At 46.2% G+C, this 19,606-nt stretch overlaps 3 protein-coding genes across 5 annotated transcripts in view; 2 read left to right on the top strand and 1 right to left on the bottom strand.

Moving 5' to 3' along the window:
- The window catches only part of Shmt1 (serine hydroxymethyltransferase 1), a 29,115-nt gene extending 27,663 nt beyond the window's left edge, over window positions 1–1,452 (top strand). For both annotated transcript variants that reach the window (XM_071603666.1, XM_027921444.3), the window contains exon 12: window positions 219–1,452. In XM_071603666.1, coding sequence (XP_071459767.1) covers window positions 219–391 — 173 coding nt within the window. In that variant the 3' untranslated portion in view covers window positions 392–1,452. The remainder of the gene's footprint in view (window positions 1–218) is intronic.
- Smcr8 (SMCR8-C9orf72 complex subunit) lies at window positions 1,266–11,165 on the bottom strand. The gene is made up of 2 exons (XM_027921442.2): window positions 8,297–11,165; window positions 1,266–6,130 (listed from the first exon to the last, which is right to left on the bottom strand). The coding sequence occupies exons 1-2, from the start codon at window positions 10,651–10,653 to the stop codon at window positions 5,677–5,679; spliced, it is 2,811 nt and encodes a 936-aa protein (XP_027777243.1). The 5' UTR covers window positions 10,654–11,165; the 3' UTR covers window positions 1,266–5,676.
- Window positions 11,166–11,451: 286 nt separating this feature from the next.
- The window catches only part of Top3a (DNA topoisomerase III alpha), a 34,508-nt gene continuing 26,353 nt past the window's right edge, over window positions 11,452–19,606 (top strand). For both annotated transcript variants that reach the window (XM_027921453.2, XM_027921452.2), the window contains exons 1-7: window positions 11,452–11,833; window positions 13,916–13,975; window positions 15,133–15,206; window positions 15,794–15,869; window positions 16,697–16,805; window positions 18,593–18,736; window positions 18,850–19,020. In XM_027921453.2, coding sequence (XP_027777254.1) covers window positions 11,654–11,833; window positions 13,916–13,975; window positions 15,133–15,206; window positions 15,794–15,869; window positions 16,697–16,805; window positions 18,593–18,736; window positions 18,850–19,020 — 814 coding nt within the window. In that variant the 5' untranslated portion in view covers window positions 11,452–11,653. The remainder of the gene's footprint in view (window positions 11,834–13,915; window positions 13,976–15,132; window positions 15,207–15,793; window positions 15,870–16,696; window positions 16,806–18,592; window positions 18,737–18,849; window positions 19,021–19,606) is intronic.

Genomic DNA, 19,606 nt, shown 5'->3' with positions numbered 1-19,606 from the left:
CACTCTACCACATCTTATTTGAGAGGTCTGTAAATGTATGCTGCTCAGGGATGTCACACACAAGAATCACCTCTGAGGGGAACATTAATACCTATAGTTTGGTCACTCCCAGCTTGGGGACATTGCGGCAGTGTGCTTTGGACTTCCAACTGTCCTTCCTTTTGGGGTGGCTAGGGTGGGATGGACCCACAAGTGAGTCACTATGTCTTATGGCCCAGGGATAGAGCTGACTCTGCAGATTCAGAGCAACCTGGGCTCGAAGGCCTCCCTGAAGGAGTTCAAGGAGAAGCTGGTAGGGGATGAGAAGCACCAGAAGGCTGTGCAGGCCCTCCGGGAGGAAGTGGAGAGCTTTGCTTCTCTCTTCCCTCTGCCTGGCCTGCCTGACTTCTGAAGTTGTCATCCTACTCCCTGCACTTGACCTGGCGCCACCACCGCACACCAGAAGGGCAAACAGGAGCACTGCCCAGGGAGTCGCCTGCCTGAGGACCCAGTCCCTCAAGAGAGATGATGGAGGTGCCCCACAAGGGACCTACTAAGCCCCTCTCTGCCCTTTTGAGGGCATTTCTTTTGGACTTTTCTTGTTTTCACAAATTGAAATTTATTTAAGACTGATTGTTAGTAATTCTTAGGTTCTTAAGTAATTTAAATTTGAACCTCTGATTTTCAACAGTTGTATTTAATTCTAGAAAAAGAAATACTGTATAGCCCTTTAGCCTTAATCATTTAGACAGCAGTACAGGAGAAAGCTATTAGAAAGATTCCAGTATTTTCCTCTGCATTCTCTAAGTTGCTGGGCTCTCCCCTGACTTGCTGCGACAGGTTAAGAAATACCCCAGTTCACAGCTTAAATGGTGCCCACTCTTCCTGTTTTGTTGCCCAATGGGATTGTTGCCAAAGGAGCACTGAACTGTGACCATTACAACTGGAGAGGGCAATTCTGAAGCCTCTGCTGTGTATTTTAAATTACAAGTTAGACAAGTATATACAAGGTGTACCCAGTACAGTGGGAGCATTTGCTGTCAGCACCTCAAAGTCTGTTGTAAAAGGGCTGGGGGTATAGCTCACTTGTAGAGCATGTTCTTAGCATGCATGAAGCCCCATGTTTGATCCCCAGCATCAAAAATAAGTGTTATACAAACGATCTGTTCCACCTTCTATCCAAAGAAGGGCCCAGTCCCTTCTTGGTATGGGAGTCAGCCAGGGGCCAGAGGCTTTCCTGCTCCACCCGAGAAAACCAACTCCCTCCTATAATCAGGAACTCAATGTCACCTTCCCAAAGAATCTTTATTTTTCACATAGCTGAAATGCAAACCATAGATGACCATTTTAATAAGCACAATCGAAATTTTAACCACAGAATGTCTACAAGAATTACAGCTTTAAAAAATACAACCAATTTTTATATTTCAAAAATAATCTGAACTCAAATAAATTAATTTCTTAAAAAGTCTACTCCTCATACTATTTGTTTGGCATTTACTCTGGTTAAACTCTTGTGCAGTAAAACACCTGTGAGATGCTGTCAATGCATCAGTCCTACTCCAACTCCAGCCACTGTGACAACTGCAGCTTGTGGGGTTGGGATACACATTCACAGATACCACAGGAACATGCAGTAGTAAAATAGCTTTTTAGAAAATAACAAGAGTTCATCACAGATTATGCTTCTAGCTGCAATCTTAAAAATGGCATTTATCTCCATTCAACCTGTGGCTCCAGCCTGGATACAGCTCCCTGAGGTCCTGTCTTGCAGATGATGTTCCTTGTGGCCTAGGATATAGTCTGTTGGTGTTTCTTCCACTGTGTGTAGGGACAACTACAGTGTTCTTCATGGGTATAGGTGACAAATCAGTTCCCATCCCTCTGCCTTTGATTTAGGAGCTGAAGATAACTGGACATCCCCTAAGACCCTGTGTGACTCCCCCATTTTGGAGCTGAGAAGTTCCTCCCGGAAGCCGAGCTCCATCCCAGCAGGTTAACATGCTGCTGAGTGCTCATTCCCCATCCCAACATCCCCATCTCCTCCTGCCACCTCTTTCCCAAAGCTTTTACAAACCTTATAAGGCTCAAGAGGTCAAAGGAGGGGCTCAGGAAAGCTTAGTGTGCCCTGCCTTATCAGCTGAGATTGACTTCACTTTTCCAACCAGAAGTAGAAATTTGATGCTTTTCCATTTTATTTACAGTCTATTAATGATAAATGTCTTCTAAAGATTCCAGTTGTCACTTCCAATCATGGTACTGGGACAAAGACAGAGCTTGCCAGTTTGCTTCAAAGTACTTGTGATCTCTCTAGGGAAGCAGAAAGTACAGGAGCCCAGGAGAGGCCTGCCTGCCTGCTCTGAGGGTCAGTTCCCCCACTGGCCTTGTACATGTAATGACTCATCCCTGTTGGCTGAGTTGGCACTACCAGCTGTACAGGGAAGGTACAATATGGCAGCACAAGACGCTGGCTCACATGCATAGTTCAGGTTGTGGTGTAGGACATGTGTTCAGCACTAGTCTAGTATGCATGCAAGATGTCCAGGGAGTAGAGGCTGCTCTCTGCCTCCACACCACATGGCTCAACTGCAACAGCCCTGAGAACTAGGGTGGAATCTACTACTGGCTTTCCTAGGATATTGAAATGGGACTTATTGTGTGGGGCTGAAATCTATAGTTTGCTCCAGCAACTGATCTGAAATACGTTAGATATGTCTGAAATAATCAGTCTATTTCCAAATTCAGGAACAATGTAACTTCAGTCATTGTTGTAAATTATGGAAGAGTTACAAATGCTAACATCCACAGGTTTCACTGAAGTAGCAAGATTCCTAGGGAAATAGTCATCTGCTGTAGAAGACTATGAGCTCATCTCTAAAATGGAGCTTCTGAAAGTCAGTAGTGTATTAATTGGCAGTCTGATAAGGTGGTTCTTAACCAGGACTGCTTTAAAAATTGTGGGGAGGGAAATATTGGGTTAGAGGTCCAGTTGAAACAAACCTCAAACAACTAGTTTCAGTACCAGAGCCCTCAAAGCAATTGTTGGGATTAAAGTAATAAGGGGCACTAATGTCACCTCCTTTTGGGGAAGTGTTATTTTTTAATGTTGTATGAGGAATACTTCAGATGAAAACTCTTGAAGAGATCCTATTACAAAGGTCTCCCATACCCTTGAGGTGTGTAGATGGGAAATTTCTGGAAGGTTGATTCTTCTGAAGTGGAGGGGCTAGGGATTGGCAGAGCATTGGTATTAAATGCCTCTGCCCAAGCTATGACTCAGTGTCAGCACCACTTTCAAGATCCTTCTAAAAGGAAGCACACTTTGTATCAAATAAGCCTTTGAAACCACTATGTGGAAAAGCTAATTTTTAACCAAAACATAAACTGGGAGTTCAAACATTGTAGTCAGTGAAGCCATAATGAAGAACCACTTTGAAGGAGAGGTGTCCCTTTTTGCCATTTCTGTGGCTGTGGCTGCCCCCTGGGCCATCTGCTCCACTAACTCCCCACCAGTCTCTTGCCTTTTACTTCTCTGAGACGCCCTTGAGGCTGAGTGCCAAGCAGATACTCCCCAAAGGGACTGCCACTTAGGACCTCTCAGTGCATGGCTTTAGCTTCCAGAAAGCCAAGTGTGGCTGTTCAGCATCTGCCTGAAGCTCATCTTCCACCTTTATCAGTTCCCCTAGCGAGCACAGTGTTAGCCATGAAGTTTCTGTGCTGGTGTGACACATAGGAAAGCAATGGCAATGGTGCCAGTGATAGTTTCCCACCTGGTCATTTGGACTCCACAGACCTTCCCTCCCTTAAAGATAAAATATCAAAGTTATGTCCTTGGAGGAAGGAGAAGATAGCCCTTAGCCACTCAGAAATCAAAGTATATCTGGAACCTGACGGGGAAGCAAGAACAGGTCGAGGGAGCCCACAACAAGAAAGTCAACAGATATTCCAGTCAGAAGCTGCCAAGGCATCCTGGTGACTTCTGTGAATGTATGTGCTGAACACAAGGACAAAGAGAACCAACAGAATACAGGTAGAACCATCTGCCACAAAAGGTTTTCGGTTACAACCTCAGAAGCAAAATTACACCCTGTGACAGGAATGGGGACCTTGACTGAAAGCCAGTGGCCAGAGTCAACAGGCCACATCTTTGTGCCAATGACAGACAAGGAAAGTGATGTGACACAGACTTTGGTCACTCAGCTTCCACTAGCAGTCTCTGCCCCTCAGTAAGAAGTAGAGCTTCCTCCCTCCATGAGAAACCTTGATGGTGGCACAGGATGACAGAGCAACCAGGACCCCAGAGATGCACACACAGAGCTGACTCGGGTCCAGTTTACTGCAATTTTCATGGAAAAAAATTTTAAAAGAAGCAATACCCAGAGTTTTCCCCTCTAAGGAAAACACTTTTTAAAAAGTATGACATTTTCAAGGTTGTGAGACCCCCTCTGTCTGCACACCAGTGGCAGCGGTGGAAGAAGCCCTAGGGAGGCCGTGCTGGTTGCCATTAGTGGGACAGCAACCAGAGGGTATCTCCTTCTCAGTCTCAAATGCCTTCCTTGAAGGGGGACTCACATGGGGATTATCATGAGCTGTGGGGACAGATGAATGCAGCTTTCCAAAAGATAGGTCTATAAGGAGAGCCACATGGGCGCTGGTCCAGGAAGACCCTCCCATTTCAATTCCGGCTGGCCAGGATGACCACCCACACTATCCAGCTGAACAGAACCCTGGTGTGACCCAGTCCAGAAAACCCCATGAGAGGTAGTAAAGTGGTTGCAAAGGCTTGCCGTGGGTGACTACTGGAGTGTACCTCTACCAAGTCTCAGCCTGTCTGCAGAGCTTCCTAAGGGAGACAGTATTCCTGTACTCTGGCTGGGAAGAGCCAGTGGGAGGCCCAGGAGAGCTGCGGGCAACTCGTCTCTTGCACAGTGGTCATGGCCTCATGGCCCTATGGACTATTTCATCTGTAGCTCCCAGGACAATCCTCATGCTGGCTGTGATCTTCTGGTTCCTGCTTCACATCTGGGCCTAGTGATGCCCATGAGGAATGATCTCTAGGGACCATTTACAGGCGTTTTCTTCCCTGGCAGAAGTGAGGGCAGAACCAAGGGGCTGCTCATTTCCTCTGGGGCATTTCCATTCCCTGGCTAGCCAGAGCTTTCTCCCTCCAATCTTCATTTATGGGTCTTCTCCGGGATGATGGGCTCCAGGAGGCCAAATAGAGGGCCACAGCAAGGGTCTCAATGAGGCAGTAGATGTTCTCTCGTTCAGTTTTCCACCAAATCATCAGTTAGCACGATGCTTTCTAGCCAATTTTGCCATCCCAGAGTCCAGTAATGATGAATAGCCAGTGTTTATACCTCTTCCCATCAAGGAACCTAGGGTCTTCTCTGCCCAACTGAGCCACTGACCCTCTGAAATCCAAGGACACCCCCTATCTGGGCACCACTGACCAGGGAGCTGTGAACACCTGTCACTGATCTTCCGTGTGCCTTCAGAGCCAGGTTCCCACCTCTACCCAGCCCATCTCACAAACTGCCCAGAGCCACATGGGAACCACAGCTGCCACCTCCGTTTCCTTCACTGACGCCACCAGAGGGCTCAACAGTCCAGCTTGGACAACCATCCGGTCACGCCAATCCCTCCCCTTCCCATACCCTGAGTCACAGGTCTTGGTCACAGTGGCTGGGACCAACTTCAGATTTTATACAAAAAGCTGGGGACATAGTCAAACCTGAGCATGGGGTGACTGGACCCAGGAGACTCCTGCATATAGTGCAGCTTTAGCAGCTCAGCCAGGTACTGGACCACCCTGACATCTTCATTCACCAGGCCCAGGTTCAGCCTCAGGAAGCTCACCTGGCGGCTGGCAACCAACTCCTCCGTCTCCTTGTCATGGGCAGGCAGGTGCAGGTGGTGGCAGAAGGTGTAGAGAAAGGCCTTGGAGCACAGCTGGGTGAGCATGCTCTGGACGTGCAGATAATAAGTGCTGCCCCGCTTGATCTGAGTGCGATGGTCTGCCAAGCGGGGCACCAGAGTGCCCCTGTACAGGGGGCAGCGCAGGGTTTTGTTGTCCAGATCCAGGATGCTTGTGTAGCGGCTATAGCGGCTCAGGGCATGGAGGGTGCCCGCACTGCCAGGGGAGGCCACTCTGAAACAAACAAGTCAAGGTAAGGAGGAAGGGCAGGGATTAGGAAGATGGAGGGGCAGATGCTATGATTATGGGGTTTGCTGTCTCCAGGATAATTCCCACCCATCCAGCACACACTGTCTCCTGGAAAGCAAATCTGATCATCAGGCTCTTCAAAGGGCTCCTCACTACCCTCATAACCAAGTTCAAATACCTTGGCTTGTTTATAAGGCCCTGTGAAGTCTGATTCCTGATGGCTTCTGAATCCTCTTCTAGTAGTTACCTGAAGGGACTTTCCTAGAGCAGGCCAAGCCTTTTCTGGGGCTTCAAAAATACCCTTCCTGTTTGCCTTGCTTACAATGCCCTTCTCTCTGCTTGGGTTTGACTCATGCCTATTTAAATCATATTCTTCCCTCCCTGAGCTGCTCTATGTTCCTCTGCTTCTGTGACTCTGGGACCAGGGTCCTTACCCTGAACGCTTCTCTATGAGGTAGAGATAACAGTTCCTACTGTTACATTCCTTGTTGGGTCACTGCAGTGACAAAATGAGCCATGTTAGTAGGTGACTAGCCCACAGTCAGTGCTTCTGTCATCATCATTGCTACTCTGAGCTCAGCACTAACCAATGTGGCAACTGCTGTTTACTCACCTCCCCACTTCACAAGGAGCACTGCTATCCTAGAGGTCTAAGACTGTACTGATTTGGTCTCATCCCTCACATCACAGTCAGGAATGCACAAGAAGCACTGCATTCTAGAGATCTAAGACTGTACTAATTTGGTCTCATCCCTCACATCATAGTGAGGAACGTGATGTGTACTACAGGAGGGAAGGAGTGGCTCACCTTGTAATCCTGGCACTAGGCAGAATCTGGCATTTAGTTGTCCTCATAAATATTTGGCAAATGACCATTCAGTGATCCAACCCTCTTATTTTTCTTAGAATGGAGGAGTGACCCCAAAATGAATGGGCCAGTATAGGGTGGCCCCAGAATTCAGATTTGAGACTCCCTCTTCCCCTCCAGGGGGCAAATATACTTCCTACAGGCCAGCAACCTTGCCTGGCACCCTCACCCCATCACTCACATATCATTGCCAACCTTTTGAACTTGGCCAGCCTGGCCCTCAGAACCCCTCCACAAGGCACTCCAGCCTTTCACCATTATGGACCACCCTGATCCAGATGAGTCATCATGTGTTGACAGATTGATGAACTATGAGCTTCCCCTACTTGTGTCTTAGATTCTCTACCTCTGACAAGTTAAAAGTTGGGATGAGAAGCGTGAATTGGAGAACAGAGGGAGGGGTGTGGGGGGGATACTGACCCATCATTCCATAAGTATCAGCAACCAAAAGCCATCCAGGAAGGCCTTTCTTTTCAGGAACTGGATGGTTTCCCTGGGAGGCCCTAGAATGGCTCATTCAGAGCCATGCCTGGTCTCTTACTTGGTCTTCCTGACCCAGTGAGTAGCCAACCTACCCTCCTGTTCACTCAAGCCAAAGACCCAGGTCCTTCTCAAAGCACCATCCCCTCACTTCCTATGTGTCACTAAGTTGCTTCTTTGGTCTTCTCAGAACACAGGGAACATCCCATTTATCTCCCTAAATGCCAGTGCTCTGGTCACCTGTCTTCTCTCCTGAATATGAATTCTTCCAGAGCATTGGTCTTGCTCAGGTACCTTCAGCTTGTCCCCAGAACCTGCTGGCACAGCCTGGAGTGGATTCTCCACAAGTGATTTAAGTCAAGAAGTGGCACTTGCTATAACACCACCATCACCACCCCAGTAGTCTAATGCAACAAGGGTCGGAGTGAGGTCCATAACTTCTACTCCTGGGGCAAATAAAAAGGGGACTCGGGAGGTGGTGACCCATGTAAAGTCCATGTTCTTACCGCAGACCAAGAATCTTTAGGGTAAAGCCTAGGAATCCATGATTTTAAAAAATCTTCCCAAATAATTCTGACACAGCAGGGGGGCAGATGGGTTGGCAACCACTTAGGAAGTATGACCCCCTCCCCCAACCCAAGAGGAAAGGAAACAGAAGTCAGAGAATAATGACTTGCCAAAGCAACACTATCAGTTGGTGTTGGGCCCTGTCTAGAAACCAAGTTTCCTGGTTCTGTCAATGACATCAACCTGCCTTATCTCAAACTGACCAGGGCCTTTCCCCACCACCTGGAGCCAATTACCTCTGTAGGCCAATAAGTTTCCACTTCTGAAAATCCATAATGTGCAAAGGGGAGGAGACCCAGTGCTTCACAGGTTTGGCATAGCGGCCGTAGTTGGGGACAAAGATAGATAGTGCCGTCACAAGCTTCCTGACTATAGTCTCGTCTTCCCCAAGGACTACTAGTGTCCTCCCACTGAGCAGGGAGTAGATGGCTGGGTGGGCAAAAGGGTACTGGCGGATGAATTTTAAGGCGTTCTGGCCAGCCCGCTTTTTGTGCCTCTCAGAAGATGGGCCAACAGGATGAGCAAAAGAGGGAGTCCTGTCCGAGCTGGTAGAGGCCACACTGCTTACATAGCTGGTGGTATCCGAATAGTTGTCCAGGCTGGTCTTACTGACATCCCGGCTAGCCAGCAGATAGCTTGGGTCCAGCTCATAAGCTGGGAATGTTTCACAACTGTTGTCTCGGGAAGAAGGGTTGGTGTTTTCCATGGCAAAGTCCACATGGAACCCTTCATCCTTTTGCCGGTAGCGCTGTGGGGGGATGCTCACCACACCATCCTCATCAGAGAAAGTGTGGGCTGGAGTGGGGAGTGGCACCAGCTGACCATCACTCTCTTTCCCAATACAGCAAGAAGAGTCTATTTGGGATGGGGTATTTTCCAAGCTGCCCTCTCCAGCCTCACCCAGCTCTGGTGGACTGATGCTTGCTTGAAAATGGATGGCCCCCTCATTATCTGCATAGGATTCTTCTTCATTAATGGCAGTTGGGTAGCTGGCCTTAAAGTCATCAGGGATGAGGGCTTCAGAAGGACAGGTGCTCAGAACTTCAATACTGTCCTCACTGATGGTCCTGTGGCTAACTGCTTTGCTCCGGACCACCTGGGGGCTCAATGGTACCGTGAGGCTGCCCTGGCTGTCAGATTTAGACAGCACACAGGTGGACTTCTCCGTGCCCAAAACCTCAATGCTTTCACCACTGCTGATACTCCCTTTCATATCCATATCCAGGTAGTCTAGGTTTTCCTGGGGGTCAAAACTGCTTGGCTCTCTCACCTCTACTTTGTATTCCTCATCTCCAAGTTCCTGCTCCATCTTTATCAACACAGACTCCACACTGGACTTGTAAGAACCAACACTAATTAACACTTTAGGAATTGGGCATTCTTCCAAAGGTCTGGAAAGCAGCTTGTCTTGTCTGGGCTGAGAAGGTACACTCTCTTGTTTCTCCACCACCCTGTCATCAACCTCTACAAAGTCTTCAAAGAGGAAGTTTGTTATGTGCTGCTGTTTTAGAAGTGCTCTATCAATCTGACTAGTCAGGAGGTAGCACAGGTCTCCTCTGAACATGTGCTCGATGTGGCTGAGCTGGGCCAGGGTCTGGGTAAAATACTCAGTGTCACAGAGTTCCTCCAAGGTCTTCAACTTCTTGTCAAAACACTTAGTGGACTTTGCCTTGATGAGTTTGGGGATGTAAGCTGGTCGGCAGGCATAAAGATCTGTGTCAGCAGACTCATCAGGATTAGAGGTAGCAGATGCCTGGTTGGCCTGATCCTGGGAGTGTTGTATCTCACCAGAAGACAAATCAGACCCCTTCACCTTCCTATGAGGGTATGAGCGGATCTGCTTCAGCAGGTCTTGATGTTCAATGATGGACTTCTCCACACTGGCCAGTTCATTGGCTTTCTCAATGGCCTGAGATGAATAAAAGCCTTTGTCATTGGCTTTCTTCTGGATCTCTGTTTCTGTGTGCAGCACTGTCCTAGTGTAATCCAAGTCCTTCAGTTTTTTTTCAAGTTCTCCAGCAAATGCCTTCCTGTTGCCCGTCTTTAAGCATTCCGATGCTTTGGAAAACTCAGCTGAAAGCTCCTGGAACTGCTGCATGATTTTATGCTGGTCTGCCGAGATATAAGCCATGCAAAAAGGCCTCACAAAGCCACGGGCCTCCAGGTCATACAAAGTAAGGTGGTGCACATACGCAAAGGCTCCTTCCTTGGAGTCTCCCAGCACTACCTTGGAGTCCTCCACAAAGTTTAGCTTGGGGTAGGCAGAACCTGGAGGGTGGCCCACGAAGGAAGCTTGATAATCCACAGACATGATCCGCAAGGAAAAGTAATTGAGATCAAAAGAGCCAAAAACTTTGGTGTCATTAGGGATGGTCAACAAGGGTTGGGGTCCCACCTGCTCAGAGAACTCGGAAATAAGGATGAAATCCCTCGAGAACTTGGCCCCGGACAGTTTTGACCACGGGTTGGCCCCCTGGCTGGCAAAAGGGAAGAGTGGCACTGAATACTCCTCCGGCAGGGCCGGCTCATTATAAGGCTCTTCCTCGTATTCTTCTTCTTTGGTGAAGGCCACCACGTCAGGGGCGCTGATCATATTTCCTGATAAATGGAGACAACATTGAGAGGAAGTGGGAAGCAATGCAGGGTTAATCACTGCCACTAAGCCAGGAGGAAGCGCGGTCCTTGCTGCCTCCTTTGAGCCCCCAGGGGTCCTAGGCTGCCTCACACACAAGACGGCTGGAACTTCCGCAACTCCCTCAGACAGGTAGCTCCTCCAGAACCCTCCAAGTCCTCATGAACATCAAAGGCCCAAGTGATCAAGGAGGCTGCTTGCTCGCCTCTTCCTCCGGCCAGCGCGGCCAGCCAAGGCACCTGCAGCGAGGTCACCAGCACACCCCCGAACACGCTGCGACAGCAACAGCCCCAGCCCCGGATGGGGTATCCAACACCGGCTACGGGCCGCCGCAGGAGTCAGCCAAGGTTGCCGCCCCCACGGCCAGAGGGCAGAAACCGTCGCGGCTTCTTGGACGCCACAACCCGGAGCCAGCTATCGCGGTGCCGCCATCTTGGTATCACATGACTCGCAGTCATCGGTGTTGCGTGACCCGGAAGCGCCCGTGCCCACGTCTGAGCTAGAGAGAAAAAGCTCGTTAGAGACAGAGCACTTTGGACGGGACTATCCAGCGGGCAGCCTCTCCCAACGATGAGTCCTATTACCAACCACTGTCCTGAACAAAGGGAAAGTGGGGCAGTGCGGAGACCCAGAGAGGGGGGCGGAAAAAAGCTTGAACGAGAGTTCCGGGAGTGCAGGGCAGTCTGGGAGTTGTGGTTCGTGACCGCTGTAGTACGCGCGCCTGGCGGAAGCAGTCCAGAAAGGCGGGCGGAAGTAGGACCCTGAGGTGCGGGGATCGTTGTAGAGGCGGCAGCGGCTGGGAGAAAGCCCATTGACAGCTTTCCGAAGGCCTGGGAGTTGGCTGGACGAAAGCGCGGTCCGCGCCCAGAGATTCTAGTTCCCTTGCGGTGAGCGGTACCGGCTTCCCCGACATGCTCGGGCAACTGCGGAGTGTGATTGACTGCGGGCGCGGGGCCTAGGGATGATCTTCCCGGTCACCCGATACGTGTTCCGTTGGCTGCGACAGTCTACATGCCGTGACTTGTCCCGCTCCGCCATGGAAGTTGCCTTCCGAGGCGTGCGGAAAGTCCTCTGTGTGGCCGAGAAAAATGACGCGGCCAAGGGTATCGCGGACCTGCTGTCCAACGGTCGCATGAGGCGGGTAAGAGAGCGCTCTGAGTAGGCTCGGCCCCTGGAGGGAAGACCACCGAGCGGACCGCGTAGTGGGCGTTCATAACCAAGAGGAAGGCGACTTCTCCCCGCTCGGTCTTTGCCGTCTCTCGCCCAGACCACTGCCGAGGCCGCTTGTCTGCCCTCCCAAGCCCCAGGTTCTCCTCCGACCGATGTGCAGTTTTAAATGTAGTTAGGGTGAACCCCGCATTTGCTCGAAAACCTTGATCTGTGCCCACAACAGCTTTCCCAAACTTGATCAATTCTCTGAAACTCCTGGGATACTGGGTCTGGAGTGGTTCTAGGGAAATCTATGTTTTAATATTTTCCCCTTCTGATTCCGAAGTTCAGTGCAGTTGGAAACCCCTAATCATACTCCTTAACTTTTGAAATTCGAGTCTTGGCTGATGGCTCCCCAGTCTTCCTCTGCCACAACTTCTGCAGTCCCTTTGATTTTTTTTTTTTCCTTCTCTAATCGCACCTTGATGGGACAGCACTGTAAAATTTGGGAATTAGAAGTGAAGTCAACCTTGATCCTACTCCTACGGATGAAGGCCATTTGTTCCTTCATCCTTCAACATCTTTGCTATTTCAAAGCCATACAACTGCACCAAGAAACTAGTAACCATGGCCAAATCATAAACTCCTCTATCAAAATTTAAGTCCCTCAAAGGCAGGAATTGTGTTATTCAGTGCACACTGACCATGGAGCAGGCTCTGTTTTAGGGATAAATGAATAGGACCTGCCTACTATTGTTAAGGATGTATTATAGGACAGATGGAAAACAGACTGCTGGGGGCTAGGAATGGGGCTCAGTGGTAGAGCACTTGCCTAACATGCTCAAAGTTCTGGGTTTATTCCCCAACACTTCAAAAAAAAAAAAAAAGACTACTGGATACTGGAATCTACTAGAGATGAAGCAAAGAAAGGAATGGTGGAGAGAATGTCTGGGAAAGACTTCACAAAAGAGGTTACATTTCCCAGTCCTCAGGTGACCTTTCTCTTCTGTTCAGTGCTGGTAGAAGAACTTTGAATGCCAGTTGGGAAGGTGGGAACTACTCAGAGAGGGTCTTGCTTATCCACACTTGCAGCAGCAGAGGTGCTTCATAGGTTGGATTTTGGTTGCAGCTTATGGTGTCATTGAATTTCAGAGCCAGGGGAAATAAAGAAATAACTTTATTCAAGAATAAATTGAAAAAAAAAAAAAGAGTTAATTGAGGGGCTGGGGGTTGTGGCTCAGCGGTAGAGTGCTTGCCTAGCATGTGTGAGGCACTGGGTTCGATCCTCAGCACCACATAAAATAAATAAAGATCCATCGACAACTAAGAAAATTTTTTTTGAGATTCAGAAATGTGAATGACTTGGTTGTGGTCACTAGTTTATTGGTGCACTGTTATGATCTTGAAATCACAAAGATATTGGGGGAGGGAAGAATAAAAAAATGTTCAAGAGACTTTGTCTGAATGAGAGCACTTAATGCCATTAATTTGTCATGTGACCTTGGACAAGTCCTTTCTCATCTCTGAGAAGATGTTATATTAGCTGACCTCAAGCTTACTTTCCAGAATAAAAATTCTATGGATTCTAGCCTAACACAGTGGCACACATCTTATAATCCCAGCGACTCAGGATAGCAATACCCTGTCTTGAAAAAAAAAAAAAAAGCTGTTAGTAATTTAGCCCAGGGGTTGGAGATTTAGCTTAGTGGCAGAGTGCACTTGAAGTCCTGAGTTCAGTCCTGGGGGGCAGGGGGTAATTTAGCCTAGTTTTTAATTTGTTTATTTTGGGGGAGTACCAGGAATTGAACTCAGGGGCACTCAACCACTAAGCCATACCTGCAGCCCTATTTTGTATTTTATTTAGAGACAGGGTCTCACTGACTTGCTTAACGCCTCATTTTTGCTGAGGTAGGCTTTTTGAACACACCATCCTCCTAACCCAACCTCCTGAGCCACTGGGATTACAAGCATGTACCACTATACCCACTTATTTGAGTTTTGCTTGATCCTTATGCTTATGATCATTTGTTTTTTAATGTGGTTTATAGTTTGTACTTATTTTTTGTTTTTATAGAGAGAAGGACTTTCTAAATTCAACAAGATCTATGAATTTGACTATCATCTCTATGGACAGGTAGGTGCTAAATATTTTTGTCATAAAGCTGAGGTATGTTTCAAGTCCATGTGCCATTTTGGTGTATATTCTTTGGGTTTTCAGCCATGGCTATACTATACATCCTCCCTAATTGCTTATGTTTTAATCAGTGAAGAAGAATTAGCCTGACCATATGTAAAATATGTCACCGTCTTAAGAATAATTTTTTTAGCTGAATGCAGTGGCACATACCTATAATCCTAGCTACTTGGGAGACTGAGGCGAGAGGATTACAAATATGAGGCTAGCCTTAGCAGTTTAGCAAGACCCTATTTCAAAATAAAAAATGAAAAAGGATAGGGATGTAGTTCAGTGGTAGAGTGCCCCTGGGTTCAATCCCTACTACTACATCATATGTGTGTGTGTGTTTCTTTTAAGGGTGTGGTAGTGCATACTTGTAATCCCAGCTACTCAGGAGGCTGAGATGGAAGGGCAGCCTGGGTAGTTCAGTGAAACCCTGTCTCAAAACAGAATGAAAAACAAAGGGCTGGAGATGTAGCTCAGTGTTCAGAGTCCTGGGTTCAATCCCCAGTACCACCAAAAAAAGAATTAAATTTTGTTACCTAAGGGTTCATGGTTAAAGGTGATATTTTATAACTTATAAGAAAGTTGCTTTAATAGCATATGGTCCCTTCTCATCTGTTTTATAAGAAGCTAATAAACGAGGAGTTTTTGTTTTTTTGTTTGTGTATATGTAGTAACTAAGGATTGAACCCAGGGCCTCATGCATGTTAGGCAAGCACCCTGCCACTAAGTAACAAAACTTTAAATGATACATAAGGTGTTGTGATACTACAATTAGAGTGGTGATTATCTTACTATAGTTTTTGATTTGAAGAGTTATTGTATATGTTTGTTTCTTCCCAGTCAACTGTTTTTTAGTTTGGGATTTGGGGGCTGTGTTTTGTTTTGTTTGCAGTGCTGGGGATTGAACCCAGGGCCTTGTACATGCTAGGCAAGCCCTCTACCACTGAGCTACACCCCCAGCCCTGCCAGTCAATGTGTTTTTTTTTTTTTTTTTTTTTTTGCTTTTGTTTTGTTTGTGTTTTCTTTAATAGAAGTTTTTTCTTTTGACTTGAACTGTATGGCAAAATGTAAGTAACAAAAAGATTAATTTGAATTTTGTTATCATTCAGAGTGTTACCATGGTGATGACTTCAGTTTCTGGGCATTTACTGGCTCATGATTTCCAGATGCAGTTTCGAAAATGGTCAGTATAATTTCTAGGGGAAGCACTTTCTGATTATTACAGTAAATTGTAAAAAAAAAAAAAAAAAAAACAGGAATTTTGAGGTATGTTGATGTTACTGTGTAATTTATCATACTAAAGTGACCTGGAATTATCTGATTCAGGGTAAATATCTTTAGAATAAATAACCACTCTTAGGTGTTCCCCCAAAACAGACCCTCTCATGCAGTCATTGGACTGCATTTATCCTGTTGCACATATGCATGAAAGGGTTCCAAAATATCTTATCAGCTCATCTTTGTGGAAGAGTGAACAGTGGTCTGTGCAGAGAAATAGCTTTGCATTTAACTCTAGGCCTCCCCCCCCCCCCCCCCAAGATGGAGTCTTGCTATGTTTCCCAAAATGGTCTCAAACTCTTGGGCTCAAGTGATTCTCTTACCTTAGCCTCCCAAGTAGCTAAATTATAGTACATACCACCATGCCATGCTTCTCTGAGCCATTTTGGGGATCCACCAGTGATCCCATTGGAGTGGTACATTCTTATGAGAGTAGAGGACTCTACCGTTAGTGCTAAGGTAAGACTCCTTGTGCTTTTGTTTGTTTTCCAGGCAGAGCTGCAACCCCCTAGTCCTCTTTGAAGCTGAAATTGAAAAGTACTGCCCAGAGAATTTTATAGACATCAAGGTAGGGACTTTTAGAAGACATGTGGCAAAAAAGTTGGAACTACCACAAGTGGATTGCACAGTCATTTCTGTTTTTTTTTTTTTTTTTTTTTTTTTAGTTGTTGATGGACCTTTATTTTATTTATTTATATGCAGTGTGAAAAATAGAACCCAGGGCCTCACACATGCTAGGCAAGCACTGTACCACTGAGCCACAACTCCAGCCCCCATTTCTGTATTAATGCATTTGAATTTGGATGTAAGGTTTTGCTCCAAACTCCATATCATGATTTAAAAAGTTATTTATTTCCACCCATTGTATAAATGAAGCCTTTTTAACTAAGCACCCAAAGGATGAAGTAAGCTTTTTATGAATAGTAGGTGTTTAGAGTAAGTTTTGTTGAATTGTTAATTCCAGTGTTAGTTCCAGCCCTAGAATAGACTAAAGAGGCTACAAAGTATAAGTCATTTGGCAGTGATTGTCAGTTCAGGGCTGTAGGTAGTTCACCACTAACTGAGAAACCTTAGATGAAAATCAAGTTAATTTTTCTTAACCAGCATATAATTAGAACCACTAGAGGTAGAAGTGTGCATTAGAGCTAAGTTGTAGGTGTTATTGTATTTAGTGAAGTTCAACTAAACCCTTGGTTTTCTAGAAACTCATTTATGAGTCTGGAGGATAGTACTGGTGAACATCATCAGTAGCTTTGGTATGAGCAGTTTTCTGTGACCACTCATAAAGGGTGGCACACTCCCAAGAACAGCACTGATCCTCAGTCAGTTCTCTTTAAGTATCAAGTAACTGCTCTAGATTCTGCTCTTACTGCTCTTTCCCCCTGTTAACTTTAGAAAACTCTAGAACGAGAAACGCGGCAGTGTCAGGCCTTAGTGATCTGGACTGACTGTGACAGAGAAGGTGAAAACATTGGGTTTGAGATTATCCATGTGTGCAAGGCTGGTAAGTCTGCTGCTATTGAGGTTCTCTGCTGGGGGGCTCCCAAATAGAGAATTCTTCTATATCTCCATACAAGTGGGCCATATTCTTTTACATATATTTTCTCCTCGCAAAGCAGTGGGAATTACACCAGCTGTGTTCCTTGAGCAAGTCACTGAATCTTCAGCTTCCTCATATTCAGTGTCAGGGCAATCTGACATGCTTCCTAGGACTGCTGTAAGAATGAGTCAGCAAATAGTGTATTGTATTCCTTTTGTGTGTGTGTGTGTGTGTGTGTGTACCGGGGATTGAACTCAGGGGTACTTGACCACTGAGCCACATCCCAGCCCTATTATATTTTATTTAGAGACAGGATCTCACTGAGTTGTTTAGGACCTCACTTTTGCTGAGGCTGGCTTTTTTAACTCACGAACCTCCTGCCTCAGCTTCTAAGGTTCTAGGATTACAGGCTGTATTTCTTAAAATTGTATATTGAATTTGTGCCAAAAAATGCATTTACCATAACTAAAGAATAAAGAAATCCTAAAAACATTCTGCTTTTTTAATCTCCCATATTCTTTGTACAATGCCTGAGTATTCATTGTTGGATTAGAATGTGGCTCAATGGTAGAGCACTTGTCTACTGTATGGTATTCCATTCCCTGCATATGAATGAATAAATGGATGAATGTTGGCATGAATTTGAATGGCTGTAACAGAGTTAATATTTCCACTTAGAGGAAGTGTTGAGCAACTCATTTTCATTCTGTGGCTCAGAGGTTGAGGTTGCTACTTTCCCTAAGAGATTTGTGTCAAAAGCTCTGATGGAGCAGGGCGCTGTGGCACATGCCTATATAATCCCAGTAACTTTGGAGGCTGAGGCAGGAAGATCACTAGTTCAAAGCCAGCCTCAGCAGATTAGTGAGGCATTTAGCAATTCAGCAAGACCCTATCTCTAAATAAAATATTAAAAAGGGCTGGGGATGTGGCTAAGTGGTTAAGGGCCCCTGGGTTCAATCCCTAATACCAAAAAAAAAAAAAAGCTCTGATGGCTTCTGAAAATTTAAATACATTAACTTTCAAGGGAAAAAGTATATTTCCTATGTTCTTTTCTGAAGGGACATGAAATTCCCCCCACAGGACCCTTTGATTGACAGTGTTTTTCTTTTCTCTACAGACCTAAAGAGCAAGTAAAAATAAAGTCTTAAAAGCCCCACCTAGAGGGCTGGGGATGTGGCTCAAGCGGTAGCGCGCTCGCCTGGCGTGCATGCGGCCCGGGTTCCATCCTCAGCACCACATACAAACAAAGATGTTGTGTCCGCCAAATACTAAAAAATAAATATTAAAAAAAAGAAAAAGAAAAAAAAAAGCCCCACCTAGAGAATTTTAGTTAAAATTGACCGTGCTCTTTTTTCTGGCAGTACTCCAGTTACAGGTTATAATGATGTTTCCCTTTTCTGTTCGGGAGGGGGCAGGGATTGAACCCAGGTGCATTTAACCACTGAACCACATCCCCAACCCTTTGGGACAGGGTCTCACTAAGTTGCTGAGGCTGACTTTGAACTCCCAATCCTCCTGCCTCAGCCTCCGAAGTCACTGGGGTGATAGGCCTGCCCAACCACACCTACCTAGCATGTTTCCCTCTTTGAATTTGAATTCCCTCTTACTAATTTAAACTAATATGTGAAGTGGACTACTTACAACTTCTTGAACAGGTTTGCCTTTCAAGAAGGTGGTTTAGGAAAAGTGAGCCCTTTGCAATGAGTGCAGTGTAATTTGATTTTGACCTTGGTGACCCTTGTGTTGTACAGTGAAGCCTGGTCTACAAGTGTTGAGAGCCCGTTTTTCTGAGATCACACCACGTGCTGTCAGGACAGCCTGTGAAAACCTGACTGAGCCTGATCAAAGAGTCAGTGATGCTGTGGATGTGAGGCAGGAGCTGGACCTAAGGATCGGTGAGGAGCCATGGACTCTTCCATGTTGAGGCACGCTAGTATTGGGTCATAGATCCAAAATTATCTCATCATCCATCACTTCCTCTTTCATCCCATCTGCTCTCACTGTCCAGGAGCTGCCTTCACTAGATTCCAGACCCTGCGGCTTCAGAAGATTTTTCCTGAGGTGCTGGCAGAGCAGCTCATTAGCTATGGCAGCTGCCAGTTCCCGACACTGGGGTTCGTGGTAGAAAGGTTCAAAGCCATTCAGGCTTTTGTGCCAGAAATCTTCCACAGGATTAAAGGTAAAGTTGGGGGGTTATTGTTTATATATGAAACCTACAAGCCCAGGAATAACAAGAAAGTGCTAATAACATTAATTAAGTGGGAGGGTTTGTTTTTTAAGCCTTGCTGCCCTTCACCTTGCCCCATTACAGTATTCAGAATCCACTGGTTTCCTTAGTTATCCATAACTCTTCCTTATTTATTTTATTTTATTTTTTAGTTAATTTTTTTATTAATATATGACAGCAGAATGCATTACAATTCTTATTACACATATAGAGCACAATTTTTTATATCTCTGGCTGTATACAATGAATATTCACATCAATTCATGTCTTCATACATGTACTTTGGATAACAATATCCATCACATTCCACCATCATTTCTAACCCCTTGGCCCCTCCCTTGCCCTCCCACCCCTCTGCCCTATCTAGAGTTCATCTATTCTTCCCATGCTCCCCCTCCAAACTCCACTATGAGTCAGCCTCCTTATATCAGAGAAACATTCAGCGTTTGGTTTTTTAGAGATCGGCTAACTTCAGTTAGCATTATCTTCTCTAACTCCATCCATTTACCTGCAAATGCCATTATTTTATTCTCTTTTA

The sequence above is a fragment of the Marmota flaviventris genome, chromosome 17, assembly GCF_047511675.1.
Source record: "Marmota flaviventris isolate mMarFla1 chromosome 17, mMarFla1.hap1, whole genome shotgun sequence".
Lineage (NCBI taxonomy): Eukaryota > Metazoa > Chordata > Mammalia > Rodentia > Sciuridae > Marmota > Marmota flaviventris.
The sequence above is the reverse complement of the archived record's forward strand: the minus strand, read 5'-3'. Positions and strand labels throughout refer to the sequence as shown.

Bases quoted from the DNA above. Each gene is read 5' to 3' on its own strand.
- Smcr8 (XM_027921442.2), bottom strand. From the start codon at position 10,653: ATGATCAGCGCCCCTGACGTGGTGGCCTTCACCAAAGAAGAAGAATAC. The intron at 6,131-8,296 runs GTAATTGGCTCC...TGTTTGTTTCAG, and splicing joins AAACTTATTGGCCTACAGAG to AGTGGCCTCCCCTGGCAGTG.